This window comes from Lasiodiplodia theobromae (genome assembly GCF_012971845.1).
Source record: "Lasiodiplodia theobromae strain AM2As chromosome Unknown scaffold_48, whole genome shotgun sequence".
Lineage (NCBI taxonomy): Eukaryota > Fungi > Ascomycota > Dothideomycetes > Botryosphaeriales > Botryosphaeriaceae > Lasiodiplodia > Lasiodiplodia theobromae.
The window spans coordinates 254796-268926 of record NW_023336528.1 but is presented as its reverse complement, the minus strand read 5'-3'; the positions used below and the strand labels follow the sequence as shown (position 1 = coordinate 268926).

Below are 14131 nucleotides of genomic sequence, written 5' to 3'. Positions count from 1 at the left end.
CTACCTCCTCTGAATGCCCGAGCCCCGCCAATCGCGCAACCCACCTCCCCCTCCCCATCAACGGAAAACAAACCATGGCCACCACAACCACCACTACCACCACCCGCCCCCGCCTCAGCGCCGCCCTCGCCGACTACGAAGTCCGCCAAACCGTCCCAACAGCTCCCACGACCGCTCCTCATCCTCCGTCCTCAACCGGCACGCCGCTGGAGCCGCAACCCGCCGCCTTCAATCCGACCCTCGCGCCACACCCGCTGCCGTACGCAGTGATGACAAACCCGGAGGGCTGGCCGGCGGACACTTTCCGGCGCGTGCCGTCATACCGCCCAGTCAACCGCGGCCTGGACAGGGAGGAGAGGCGGCAGAATGCCGTGTTTACGGTTGTGGGAACGTTCATGATTGCTGGGTGTGCGATGATTGCGGTGAGTAGTGAATGCCTGGTGGGGTGTGCCCGTGCTGATGTGAGGTGTAGGGCTGGTCGAGTGTGTGGCGGAATACGTTTGGGAGGGGTACGGGGTGGGAGATGCATCCTGTTGGTGGGACTTTCTAGGGCTGGGGAAGGGTTCGTGGTTGGGTAGGGGGGTTGGATTGGGCATTTTGTAGCATTTGTTTCATTTTTGCCTTTGAGAATATTCACAACATGGTGATGGCAATGGCTTCGTAGGAAGGAACACTGTGACCAAATAAGTATATGTTTAGCTGGAGTACGCAGTAATCTCTCATGAATAGAGCAGTTATTCGGTGGGTTGCCACAATACAAAAGGTGTCAGGATGTGCTAGCGACTCTTTATCGAACACTGCCCTCTACACACGGAGAATTTCCTGGAAACCATTAATAAATTTCGGGACCAAAAAAGGACTTACATTTGCAATAGACGCTACAGTAGACAAAGTAAAACGAGCTATTGAACAAATAGAGCGGCTTCACTTTCAAGCAGTATTGCTATACGGTTACGACTTTAAGAATCATTATAATCGCGTTTCATTGCTTGGGCTACATACTCGCGAAAGAGACTTACGTGCTACTTAATGACAATTTCAAATTGCTTGACGCCGTCAAAGCGTGACAGAAGAGGCTTATAACATTCAAACTTAAATCCTGAACGCAACATAACCTCAACCTCTTTTTCATGATGGTCCATCTCGCATTCAGAAAGCCGTATGATCCGGTTGTAAAGTCTGGCCGACTGCTGGCTTCGTCCGTATTCCAACAAGCTCCTCCAGAAGTCCGTCACCGCACTAAACCGTGAGAACCTAGACATCTCGAAAACGCCACATCTAGAAAAGCTTAAATCTGATGTAGAGGCATCTTGACGCAGCAAAAGTCCTTCCAAATCGGCATTGCCTGAGAGCAACACTGGAACAGCGAATATTCTATCTCCAGCTTTCGTTTCTTTCGTATCAAGATACATCTCGGCGCCGACTGAAACGTCAACTTCATGGGTTGACTCTGGTCGGAGAATAAGTGTTCCGGTATTACGTGGGCCCTCGGAAACGACAGCAATCGGGACCATATAGCATCGTGCCTTGATGAATCCTTCCGTTGCAGTGTATCCCTCGCGACGTGAGGAGTCCTCGGCATGCGCCTCTAATATATCCAACACGATGTTGTTCTCACGCCGTTTCCTGTAGCTTCGCTTGGTCTGCGTGGATATCGATGTCTCAAGTAAGGAGGCCCAACTCCAGGAGGGTGCAAAATCGTGGACCGAACGCTTTCCAAAAGATGGCGAGTCCCCCAGACACTTCCCCTTCCGCTATAGTAACTGAACGGCCAAATCATCTTTCCAAAGTCCAGCCAAAGGCGTACCCAGACTGAGCTCAAACCTTCTAACAATACCACCCATAGCTACCAGTCGGTCGGTGTCGTACGTAAGCTTTGATGCAGAATACGCCTTAACGAAATCATCCCAAGCTTCAGAAATGTAATACCCATCAAAGAGGAGAGAAATTAAACCCCGGGACTTGTCGACTTGCAGCTTGTTTAGAGTCTTGTACCCTGGCATCCGAAGAGCGGAAATTGTCGAATTACCACATGGGAAGCGTTCACAGGCCAAGAAACTGTTACACTCCCAAAAGACTTGCGAGAGACCGAAGTGAATCGTCCTTGGCGCAAGCATTCGCTCCTGGAAAACCCAAGCTCTACGAGACAACGGGCATCGTAAGAACTCTATCCAGACCATCCCATCGTTGACACAGACCTGGTCAGGAACCTCTATATGATGAGTAAGTATTCTAACGGCACGACTCTGGTCCATCCGCCGTCTGGACAGGAAACATCCCTCTGCTGAATTGAACGCTCCGGACGCGGCAATGTTGCAAAAGGAATTTCCATAGACCGAAGGCATGAGGGCGGACTCTGTAACCCAGTCCTCTTGAGAGTCCTGAATAATGCAAAGAGAGTCGATCCATAAATATCGGATGCCCAGGACTCTTGTGAACGCAATAGCATCAAGGAAGGTTTTCGGTAGGGCTGAGACAGATATTGCGTCGGTATACTGTTTCCAGTTGTTGCTGCTCAGATTATAATCCCGAGACTTGGAAGTCCCCCAGCAATGACTCAGTGTCATATACTTTGTGTTTGGTGGAATGCTATCCCCTTGCACTAGCTTGATAAACTGGCGCCCGTGAGAGACATCAAGATCCAGGAGTCGGGATGGGCGGACTGATGTAGTGAATGTACTACATTCTCGATGGGTAACGGAGCAGCAGTCTATCCAGCCCCTGATAAGCTCTAAATTCCTATTGGAGATGGAATTCCGAATGGGATCCCTGGTAGGGATATTAATAGGATCATGACTGGGCTGGTGGAATTCTGCAAGATTTATCGCTTATATACCATTAGCAAATACTCCCACAGAAAGAAGGAGGTTCGAAAAAACGTACCAACTTGCTGCTTTGTAGGGATCATACGCAAGGAACCGATTTTCAAATCGGATGCAGAGCTGTCCGGCTGCTTAATGCGTGCAAAAACCCTGATCGTCGTCATACGGTTCGGAACTTCCCATTGCCGGACACAATGTTTTGGTGTTGAAAAAACAAGGCAGACCCATTCCGCTCGGTAATCCGGCGCAGTACTATTGCTTGGGTTTTCGACCATATCCCAGATTATAGAGCACAGCTGGCACAGCTTTGAGGATCTCTCGATTTTTGTCCAGTCATTCAGACATAGTTGTCTATCCCGGAAAACAGAAAAGAGGTCGCTGTGATCGAACAGCCTCTCCTCCAAAAGGTCACAACACCACTGACAAAGTGTGCCATTAGAGACTGATATAGGTTCCATTTTCGTCGGATCCATAGCGATGCAGTTTTCTTTCATGTCCTGAAAATAATGCTTTTCCAGCCTGGGGCGATGTCTCACCGAGGGTAGGTCATTGTACCGTTGGGTACGACGATCCATTATGTAAACGGGGTTGGATTACGGAGATAATAGCAAACAGACAAAAATGAAGAAGTTGGAAACTTTGGGGTTGCGTAGTATGTAAGAAGGGGGTGTATGAAGATAAAATCAGTGATCTAAAAGTACACAGAGGTTACAATAATCATAGTTGTTTCTTGGCGGGCGGGGTTTGAAAGCGTGGCTTTCATGCATTGGTCCAGTCTCACACTTCTTTGCCTGCACATTCCTTGTCTACTCATGCAAGACGATTACGGAAGCTAAACGCATATATACTAGCGCCTTGAAATGCTTAATTTCCGTCTCATTCCCGTTGTTCTGATCCTATAATTGTCTAAATTATAGTAGCTTTTGATTTGCAACGCCCACGAACTTTAAGGGAGTACTATTATAATCAACGATATGTAAGCAATTGCCTCTCTCTAAGAGAATTCACACGGGTCTTAATCGTAGTCTGATCCCGTTATAGGCCACTGTCGAGCAAATAGTGGTTGATAGAAGCTTCGTACTTAGGAACGATTGCGGCAGGCCTACATGTCAAATTGAACGGGAGGATATCATGCATGTGGAGAATCTCTAGAAAATATTTCGCTCGCTCTGTAATGGAGGAATTTTAGTTTTATATCGTTATCAATAACACCGCTGTCATGATTAACCGGTGCATCGACCAGGTAGACTGTAAGAGCGTTCATAGGCCTCGGAGCACAAAGCGCCATTGCATTCTACTCCCACGCCCCAAGCTGGAACTGAGTATTACACATATTCACCAGCTCCCAACACTCCGCCAGCCTTGTATTCGGCCCCACATCCTCCGGCGCCCCCGCCGCCCCCGCTACAAACAAATTCGCCATATAATGATCATCCGTCCCATGCGCATCCCTATACCTCGGATGCTTCATCAACCTCGTCATCGCCCTCCTCAGCTCCGGGCCCCTCTGCTTCAGCACCGCATCCTCCAACGCCTGCCGGAACTCGAGCGCCCACGGCGCCGGCGGCACGGGCTGTGCAAAGTTGTCATAGAACCGAAACATATCCAACCAATGGTTGCGGTACAAGTTATGCACCGTCCCACCACTCCCGATCAACAACGTGTCTTCCCCCCGCAGCGGCCGCAGCGCCGCGCCGACGCGCGTGTGAAAATGCGGATCGCACCGCGCGTTCGCCGACACGATGACGGTGGGCGGCGGGACGCAGTGCGGGAACATGCGGATCAGGATGATGAAGGTGTCGTGGATCCAGTCGAACGTTGGCGCGGGCGACGCGGGGATGCCGGCGGCGCGGAGGAGCGAGAGGACCTTCTCTCCGCCGGGCAGGTCCGGCGTGACTTTGTACGGCAGGTAGCGGTCGTCGCGGACGGCGCCGACGGGGAGGAGTTGTGGGGTGGGGTTCATGCTGACTTCGACGCCGTCGCCGAGGCTCTCCCAGTGGGCGCCCTAGGTGGTAAAACTTCAGTAAGGGAAGGTGCCTGTGGTGGTGGAAGGGTTTGCGGACGGAACTGACCATTATCACGATTCTCTTTATGCCGCGCCGGAGAGCTTCGTCGCCTGCTGCTTTCCAGGCTGCTGCTGGGGCGGATTCCTCTCCTAGCATCATGGTGGATCCATGGCTGAACATGTAGACTGGAGTGAGAGCTGCGGAGAATTAGCCCGAGATTCGGCCTGATCGTTGGAATGAGATGGGTTTGACCTTTCGCCATGATGAATAGTAAGCAATGTCAGTTCTGTATCTCTCTGCCAGCCGCTCTCTGCTTTCTCCCCACATGGTCAACTATATCATCCGTTTTTGAGCATCCTGGCATTTCCCATTTCGGGGTTGCATAACTGCTCGCGCCTATTGTCCGGTCTCGGCCGAGAGCTGTGGAGCCGAAAAGCTTCCCCGACTTGCTTAATCGGGCCGTACCTCAGCCCCGGGTCCGTGTTTCTGGACACAAAAAGGAGAATGCTAGGTGCAGTGGCAAGATCTGAGCAAAGGAAAACGGAAGGCACTATGGCAACGACTGACGTGTGGAAGACAGTACAAGCCTCTTGGGTCGAGGGCAGACTCGAAAATGTCATTGAGCGGAAGAAGCAGCTGGCCGCCCTTCACGGCAATCTGACTCGTCTGCAGAAGAAAGGTGGGCTGGACAGCAAGTTCGGTGAGTAGTATATGTGTGTTCTGCTTCATGTTTTTTTTTTTTTTTTTGTCATGCAGACATGGCTCATTCTTGCTGGCAGGTGCCCTCAAGGAACTGGATTTCATCATCTCCGCCGTGGCAGAATTGCACAACAGTCTGGACATCCACGTAACTCAGAATACTGAGAAGAGCCTTGTGGTCGGGAACAAGACCACAACGTTGCTGCGGCCGCTGGGCGTGGCGCTGATCATCGGCTCCGAGGCAGCGCCGCTTTCGTCCTGCCTCCTACCATTCGCTGCGGCGCTGGCAGCAGGCTGTCCTACGGTTGTTGCAGCACCGGGAGGTAACAAGCAAGCGGTATCACATTTGCGAGAGATCGTGGGAAGTGGAATAGATGGCGAGGCATGCGTAGTCACTGTCATCGATGGGCAGGATGATGAGACTGTGTGGACGCGGCTGCATTTTGACGTCGCCTCTATTCCTGACTCAGATCCAGAAAGTACAGTAGCCAAAGCACTCCGCCAGGCAAATCCCTTCATACGCATTCTTCAACCTCTCCCAGGCCACCGTATCGCAGTTGTGGACAGGAGTGCAGCCAATCTTGACCAAATCGCAGCCCAGCTGTCGAGAGCCGCAACGTCGCACCGGACTAGCATTCCCAAGATCATGTTAGTCGATGAGTTCACAATTAAGGCTCTTGAAGCTTCCTTGAGCTCTTTCGCCAGTAGGTCGGAGGCAAAGTCGAGCTTTGCGGAAATTCTTTCGGGAGCTGGAGCGGCCAAAGACAGCAGCTCATTTGCTTTAAAACTGACTGGGTAAGATTCTAGTGAACATTTTATAATTACAGATCACTCTAACGCTGTAGGCAGAAATGAGTTTGGGGAGGCTATCGAGCTTCTTTTCATTCCCACAACCAGTATGGAAGACTCGATCAGTCTAGTCGAGAAGATGTGAGTTTCCAAAGCCTGATTCATTCGACATGATTAATAAAATGTCCAGCAATCCACGAATCAAATCGCCGGCAGCCTACATTTTCGCGGGAGAAAAAGAGGCAGTTTATCTGGCCACTTTCATCCCCAGCCAGCAAACCTTTGTCAACTCCGTCCCTCCCGTGGTTTTACGTAAGTCCCCCAATGTCAAGGCATATCAAATATACTAAGCTGTCGTATTTCTAGCTGTTCCGCGCCATCACGTTGGTAGTTGGAACACACCGTTCGACGTGAATGATTTTTCCGAGGTGCAGTGCGTCGCAAGTGGGTCACTCGACATTCCAAAGGTTCCGTTGAAACTTTATGCGCAGCCCTTGGGGGGACATACCAGTTACTTTTCTCAGGGCCTGGCCGTTGGATTACTTACCTCTCTCGCCATGTCATCTGCGATTGCTTTTGGGCTGTATCGGTTTTTGTAGCATGTGAAAGTGCTAGTTGTGTTGGACGGCCCACATATTCCGCTTGATCGCTAGCAGATCCCAACCAGCTGGTGTAGTGCAGCACAGTCCACTTTAGTACGAAACATAATAAGGCCGACCAGCCTAAAGCTTTGGCAGCCTGAACTGACACGTCTAATAATCGCTCGGCCGGTCGGCCTGAAGTCGCTAACTCCGTTTCCCCACACTTTCCCCAGGCTTATAGGCAGCCACAAGCCAGCTCGCCCCATGCTCTAAGCCACGAGACCCATCAAAAGCAAAAAAGGAAATGTCAGAGACTCGCTTCCAATGCCCCGAATGCAGTGCAACGTTTGCCCGCGAAGGCAACTTACACCGGCACACGCGCATACACTCTCCCGACCAACATTTCATTTGTGACATCTGCCTCGACAGCTTCAGCCGCGCGTATGTGATTAAAGAAGACGCTCTATCTGGGTCCCGAAGATGCTGACTTTCATGATGGAGCGACGCTCTCTCCAGGCATAATGCAGCGCGCCACCCTGGTCTCGAGAGGACGCGACCACAGGCATCCCGCCATCCGCGTATCACACAAGCATGTCGACCATGCAGCCAATCGAAACTTCGATGTGACGGCGGCCGGCCATCTTGCCAGCGATGTTCAAGACAGGAGCAACGATGCTCCTACCCGCCACAGCGGAGGCGTCAGATGCAAGCATCAGAGTCTCCGCAGGAACCAACATCCATCTTGCCGTTTGAGTCTTTTCCTACTCCTAGTCTAGTAGGAAATGACTCTACACATGTACTTCTTGGTGATGAGACTGATTTCAGCACCCTGGAGCTTTTCGGCCTCGACAGTGTGATGGTGAACGATTGCGGCTGGCCAGCAGACTTCAGCTTCCTCCAACAACTATCCGACTCGGTCATTGAGCCTGCACTGACGCAAGACTCAGCTGCCGCGCAGTTGCCATCTCCAGAGTCACTCATTGTAAGTAGCGATGAACGATGTTTGTCGCCCAAACCGTCGGCGGTGGATCTGGAGCATCGCCGATATATGCCTCGATCAGCTTGCATCGGCCTGAGCTTCCCGGACTTCTCGCACGTGTCGCCGCAAGACATTGCTCGAGAAGATTCAGCCCAAGTGCCAGAGGTTCAGGCATCAGACCTCAGCATCATATCCGGTTTTGCTGAGAAGCTGCAAAATGCAGCCTTCTATCCGCCCTTCCAAGCCCTCCGCATTCCCCCTCCTGCGGTGATGAATGTCTTCGTCCAGCTATACTTCGAGCACTTTCATCCAATCTTTCCGATGCTGCACCAGCCTTCCTTCGGGAAAGGAGCTCCTCGACCTCTCCTCACCTTGGCCGTGGCAACAATCGGAGCCCGGTATTCGAAATTAGAAGGCGCCAGCCAATGCGCGCTTGCCATGACCGAGCTTCTCCGGCGATTGGCCATGCACCTTGTGAGGGAGTCTAATTCCTCGCCAGCTACTCTCCACGCTGACATTTGAGTACAAGTGCGAAACCGATAATCGCTTCAGTCGACAGATAAGCCTGCTCCAGTGCATCGTCCTTCACCACCTCTCCGGACTTCACTCCGGCGACCGGCGGCTCATGGAGGTGGTCGAAATTAACCAGTGCATCCCCGCCTCACTCGGCAGGCGAACGGGGCTGTTCCGAAGCGGGTCGAGCCTCAGTCCAGACGCGGTCAGAGCCATTCCTCTCGAAGACCGGTGGCATCTATGGATCAAGGAAGAGGAAAACAGGCGGACTAGTCATGCCATGTCAGTGAGTTCTGCCCTCTGCAACTTTCAGCCACCCCACCCCTGACGCCGTCCATAAGGTCCTCGATCACCACATCCGCCTCCACGCCCAAACCACCTCCGTCATCTCCAAGGAGGAACTAAGAATCGAGCTACCCTCCCACGAAGACATGTGGTCCGCCCCATCCGCCCTCGCCTGGTCCAACACCTTCCAAGGTCCCTGTACGTCCGCACCCTCCCTCCTGCCTTACCGCCCCCCAGTAGTCCCCCATCCCCACCGCCCCGTAACTAACCCGCACCAGACCCACCCCCACCCCCGAGCATCCGCCGGCTCGAATCGCACCCCAACCCCTCCAGCCTCTGGCCGCGCCTCGGCCACCTCGCCAAGCTCTCCGCTATCCTCAACCTTAGCCATGCTCACCACCAAACGGCCGACATTTCTACCAGTATATTGGACTTCATCCCCACCCTCGAACTCCCAGCCGACGCCTCCGCCCCCGCCCCGCACCGCCGCCGCGCCGTCGACGCGCTACTCGCGTTCCACTGGGGGAAGCTGGCGCTGCACTGCCCAGTCAGAGACGTCATGGCGAGCGTATTTGGTGCGATCGCTGAGCATCACGGCAGCGGCGGGGGCGGCCACGGTGGCTACGGGAGCGGGGCCGAAGAAACGGGGGACGAGGGTGACCAATATGGTGAGCACTCGGCCTGCACCCTCCTCACCTCCAACCGCCGCCGCGCGCGCGCCTGCGTCCGACACGCGGCGGAGGCGTACGGCCTGCTCCGGACGTACCGCTCAGCCGCGTGCAGTGCGCCGGCTGTGCTGCTGCATGCGGTTGCTGTGTTGTGGCTGTATGCGCGGCTGGAGGAAACGGGCGGCGGCGGAAGCGATGGCTGCCGCGGAGGCGGTGCAGCGGATGAGTCGGTGGTGGTGTATCTGGATGAATTGGGTGTTGGAATGGGAGGCGATGCTGCGGCGGCGGCGCTGGACTTCTGGGTCGAGTGTGGGATTGGGCAGCCGCGGCTGGCGGGGGTGGGCGTTTTGAGGACGGCGGCGGGGCGGAGGAGGCTGCTGGCGGAGGCGGAGACGCTGTGTGAGGCGATGGGGGCGTGGCCGACGTGCTGGCTGTACAGGAGGATCTTTCGGAGGTTGGGGGGCGTGGAGGGGGAGGGGGTGGTGTAGCGGGAATGTTGTTGGTAGGGGTGCCGCTAGAGATTACGTTGTGGGGGGCCTTCTGTGTAAGATAGGCTAGACTGAATCGAACTTGTGCTGAAAGAGAATGCTTCATTGCGTGAAGCCGCTGGAAATTGGTGTAGGGGACACGTTCGTTGACGACAGCTGCCTGGGCAGATCACTCATGTGCCACTGCGTGCAGTCATCTTTGCAACCGTTTCAATTCTTTCCTATAGCAGTTTGTGTGCAGTTCTTTCCTTGAAGATCGGCGATGAAGTACGAAGAGCCGCACGTAGTATTTTTCAGAATAGAAGTCCTACTTAGGTATAGTCCCACCACTGAGTGTATATAGGCGTGCTAATCTCGCTCTATTCAGACGATTCAATATGCTACCAGCAATCGAAAACTGATGTCGGGGAGTAAACAGTGTTATTTGTTTGGCCGAACAATTCGGCTCCACAGCTCGGCTCCACAACTTTAATCCGTAACTCCACATAATCAACAACGGGATCAACAAACAGAACGATAAGCTGTCTTAAGGTCAAACATGCAAGGTCCATGGGTCTTCAGAAGCTTTCCTGTGTTTATCCCGGCCTCAATACATGATAGACGGGTGTCTTCTCTCCGATCGTGAATTACTGCAATATCGTGCAGGGAGAGCTTCCACACGTTGTTCGTGTTCCGAAAATACATTGGCCAGCATTTCTCTCAGGTTAGATATCTTTACAGTACAAGAACTACCCATCGTAGATCAGTTTACAAAGGGCCTACTCCTTGTTAAATGAGCGCTATGGTCTCGCACTTTTGGTCCTCATACGCCTCCCCATACATGATTCCGTGAATATAAGCTGCACCTATCAGCTTCCACTCACACCCATCTTGCCGTAATACCAGCGGCATACTTCCTCCCCGACAAAGCACGATCTTGTCTCCCACCATGCAACCAGCGGGTGCAAGACCTAACCGCCCAGACACAGTCTTAACCATCCTTCTACCCGTACAGACAACCATCCTATCCAGAAACGCCAATCGAAGAACTTTTTTCTTCCTCAGTCGCGGCGCCAATATCATAGCGCTGGCGATGAGGAAACCAATCACTAGGAAACACACCAGACGAAATCGTGCTAAAGAGTACCTGTGCAGGGTATTATAGTAACTGGTGTCTCCCCTCAAGGCATGCCATTCATTCCGGACGTCATCGCGCTCTTCCTCGGAACATCCACCAATGAGGATCTGCCAATACACATCGTCGGTGTCCTCCCCAGTATTGTATTTCGGGCCGTGAGCCATGATAAGCGATTTCCAGTCCGCAAGGGCTTCCAGAAATCTGGTTCCGTCTTTCAGGGCTTTCCTTGCTGGAATCAATCCTCTTACTTGATTTACGCGAGGCGGATGCTGAGGAAGCGCCGTCGTGGCAACAGTGTCCAGCACAAAGCCCTTCAAGCTGAGCTTTTTCAGGTCATCCGAGAAAGTAGGTTCCGACTGTGAAAGGCAGGCAGCCCTGAATCTGGGACCCCGTTCCATTCTCGGCCTGCTGCTTATGTTGTGCCATGGCATCAAACACAGCGCTGTTGGAATCGGCGAATCCTTGTAGTCGCGGACCCAGGTTGGCAATTTCGGATTTTGTACCTCTGCTTCCTTTTCAGAATTCCTGTTCACCGCGCAAAGGATGTCCAAATTTCGAGACTGCCTGAGAATAGCCACCGTGGTGTTGAGATAAGTCGTCTCGGGTGGCGATCTGTAGTCAATCTCGACGAGCTTGCGATCTTGCGCCGACGCCAGGCCGAGAAGGGAGAAGACCTTGTCTCTTGGATCCGAAGCTCCGTAGTGCGAGAATTCAATGAGCATGCTCGTCAGACTCTTGGGTTTTCCGTCCAGTCTTGCTTTCCGTACGTTCTCCACCGACGCGCCGAAGGTCGAATAGTTGCCCAGCATGTGGAGCACGCCGGCCAATTCGAAGGCGCAGGTGGTAGCAGCAACCAGCCGCGACCACGCGATCTCCGAGTGCGAACAGTGTACGACTACCTGTTTCGACACGGTGACTTCCTGAATCACCCAGAGGCGGTGGAACCACTTCCGCGATAGGATCAGCCAAACCGCTTTCCAAACAGGGGCTGATATCACGGAAGGCAAGGCCAGTTCGGTGACCTCTGCGCGTGAAAGCTCGAAAAGTGTTCGTTTGTCGGGCGGTGTGCGCGCTCGTCGCTTGTCGTGTGCAGTCGCCAGTGTTTCCAACAGTTTAAAGGCCTCGTCCGGGTCGTCATTTTTCTGATTGGGCTCCTTGTTTCCCAGCCATATCAGCGTCTGGTCGGCGTTCTCGTATATCTCGCGCATCATGCTGACTTGGAATGCCCGTTCGTTCTTGTCGTCTTGGTTTATGCAGATCTGGTCTGCCCACAGAAATCTAGACGCATCCGGTTTCCGAAAGCGCATCAGGGCGCAGTGTAGACTTTCTGTGATCTTCGACCTGAGGCCGTCGCATACTATTTCATGCGTGAATTCGGAGCGAGTCGGACCCCAGTGGTAGGATATTGCTTCATATTGTGGATTGTCGGCTAAAAAGACGTGCTGCAGCTTGCAATTGATCTGGCCAGTTCCTGGGAGCAGTTCCAGCCTGCGGAACGGTCGGTCCATGTTGCGGTCGAGCGATTTATACGGGAAGTCCTTCATGATGAGCTTCGCACTTGTTAAACTGCATAATACTCTGCATTGCGCGGCGCTAAGCTCCAGATATCATCACGTTTCTAAAGAAAGGACCTTGGGCCTAAATGTCTAAACCCCGCGATGGTGGGTTGTCTGGTAATTATTGCTTCGGACAAGATGCATCGTGTGTGTTGCATATCTTGCCGGAATCGGACTCACATCCGGCGACCAGCTTCCATTCCGCTGACGGTTAGGGCGCGCTGATAGTGGTTCACATAACGTGCAGGTGGGGGCCTCACGAGCGGGGTGCTATTGGACGCCACTTACGTAACTCGCGGGGTTTTGTCCCTGGTCTAGCTCCCCTGAGAATGTTACAAAGCTGCTGTCGGATACGCATTGAACGAATTGAGCGAGTTGCATAACACCACCAAACAATCTCTTCTCAAAGAGTGGGGAGGGGGCCAGCTGACTACCAACGCTTTTCCGCCAGCCATTCACCTGCAAAACACGAGTAGTATTCTCCTTTAAGTTGGTTCAAACAATGGATGCGTTCTGTGTTTCTACATGAACCCTTTTAAGACCGCGCTTTGTTGTTCTGACGAAATATCGAGAGCAAATCGTACAACTGCAACGCTGGCTGTCTGTTTGGCCTAGAGATTGTTATCTTCTCAACTGTCCCCTTCGCCTAGGTTTCTGAAGCCAGGGGTGCCCCAAATCTATTATTTCGTTATCTCGAGCAAATCCAGCCAGCCATGTCCATGCTTACGTTCAGGTCAGACAATTCATCATTCCTCTTAGAAAATTTACTGAGAAGAATTTAATCCCGCAATTCTCCCTCAGCCTCTTTTAATGCTCTCCAAAGCCGGCTCAAGCCTTCTCTCAACGCTTCCTTCCCCAGGGTGAAGGTGACTCGGAACCAGCCAAACTCTTCGGGCATGTATATGTGGCCGGGTGCAATCATGACCCCGTTCTTGATGCAGGTATCCGCAATGCTCAATTCGCGCTGTTTATAAGTGTGAGACTCAGGAGAGGCGAGTTGGAGTGCCTTGTAGTCTGTCTGCTGAGACCACGACTTTGGCAAAAGCAAATGACGGAGGTCCACCCAAATGTACAGACCCGCATTCCTGAAGATCCATTAGTTCAGATAAGAGATTACATTCAAAACTTACGCTTACTTGCATCTCGTAGTAGCGTATATCATGTTCATGGAAGAACGAAGTTGCGATGCGGTAATTCTCCTCCATGAGCTGCGTCTTCTTACGCATGAAGTTTTCCAACCATTGCCTGTCCTCCAGCATGGTGGCCCAAACATCTTGAATTATGTGCGATGACCAGGAGAATATGCTAATCAGAACAACCCATCAGCAAGATACATTTTTGGATAAATCGAATGTTTGGCACGAACCCAATGCTTGACATGGCGCCGATTATGCCTTGGTTACTCGTGCAGACGAAGCCCATGCGCAAGCCATTGGCACAGAAGTCCTTGCTTGCACCATAAAGCACATGTACGAGGGTTGGGTCGATTGCATCGCCGAGATCGAGGGAGAGTACGGAGGTAAATGGAATGGGATTAGGGATCGCAGGGTTGGAGAAAACGGACATGGCGTAGATTTCGTCGGAGATGAGGTGCAACTGGTGTCGCCCGCAGAATAAGGCGAATTCTT

The 14131-nt window shown here is 52.7% G+C and overlaps 5 protein-coding genes across 5 annotated transcripts; 2 read left to right on the top strand and 3 right to left on the bottom strand.

Moving 5' to 3' along the window:
* Positions 1–74: 74 nt before the first annotated feature.
* On the top strand, positions 75–550 carry LTHEOB_11429 (uncharacterized protein; the record flags this gene model as incomplete). The annotated part of the gene is made up of 2 exons (XM_035508184.1): positions 75–422; positions 473–550. The coding sequence occupies 2 exons, from the start codon at positions 75–77 to the stop codon at positions 548–550; spliced, it is 426 nt and encodes a 141-aa protein (XP_035366506.1).
* Positions 551–4116: 3566 nt separating this feature from the next.
* Positions 4117–5008, bottom strand: LTHEOB_11428 (Aromatic ring-opening dioxygenase family protein; the record flags this gene model as incomplete). The annotated part of the gene is made up of 2 exons (XM_035508183.1): positions 4117–4827; positions 4895–5008. 2 exons carry the CDS (start codon positions 5006–5008, stop codon positions 4117–4119), a joined length of 825 nt encoding a protein of 274 aa, XP_035366505.1.
* Positions 5009–5332: 324 nt separating this feature from the next.
* On the top strand, positions 5333–9830 carry LTHEOB_11427 (uncharacterized protein; the record flags this gene model as incomplete). Its single annotated transcript, XM_035508182.1, has 11 exons — positions 5333–5528; positions 5608–6322; positions 6377–6457; positions 6507–6628; positions 7237–7338; positions 7399–7614; positions 7856–7879; positions 7959–8350; positions 8406–8675; positions 8731–8872; positions 8953–9830. 11 exons carry the CDS (start codon positions 5333–5335, stop codon positions 9828–9830), a joined length of 3138 nt encoding a protein of 1045 aa, XP_035366504.1.
* Positions 9831–10598: 768 nt separating this feature from the next.
* Positions 10599–12491, bottom strand: LTHEOB_11426 (uncharacterized protein; the record flags this gene model as incomplete). Its single annotated transcript, XM_035508181.1, has 2 exons — positions 10599–10669; positions 10979–12491. The coding sequence occupies 2 exons, from the start codon at positions 12489–12491 to the stop codon at positions 10599–10601; spliced, it is 1584 nt and encodes a 527-aa protein (XP_035366503.1).
* Positions 12492–13281: 790 nt separating this feature from the next.
* Positions 13282–14069, bottom strand: LTHEOB_11425 (uncharacterized protein; the record flags this gene model as incomplete). Its single annotated transcript, XM_035508180.1, has 3 exons — positions 13282–13467; positions 13634–13808; positions 13870–14069. The coding sequence occupies 3 exons, from the start codon at positions 14067–14069 to the stop codon at positions 13282–13284; spliced, it is 561 nt and encodes a 186-aa protein (XP_035366502.1).
* Positions 14070–14131: the final 62 nt, after the last annotated feature.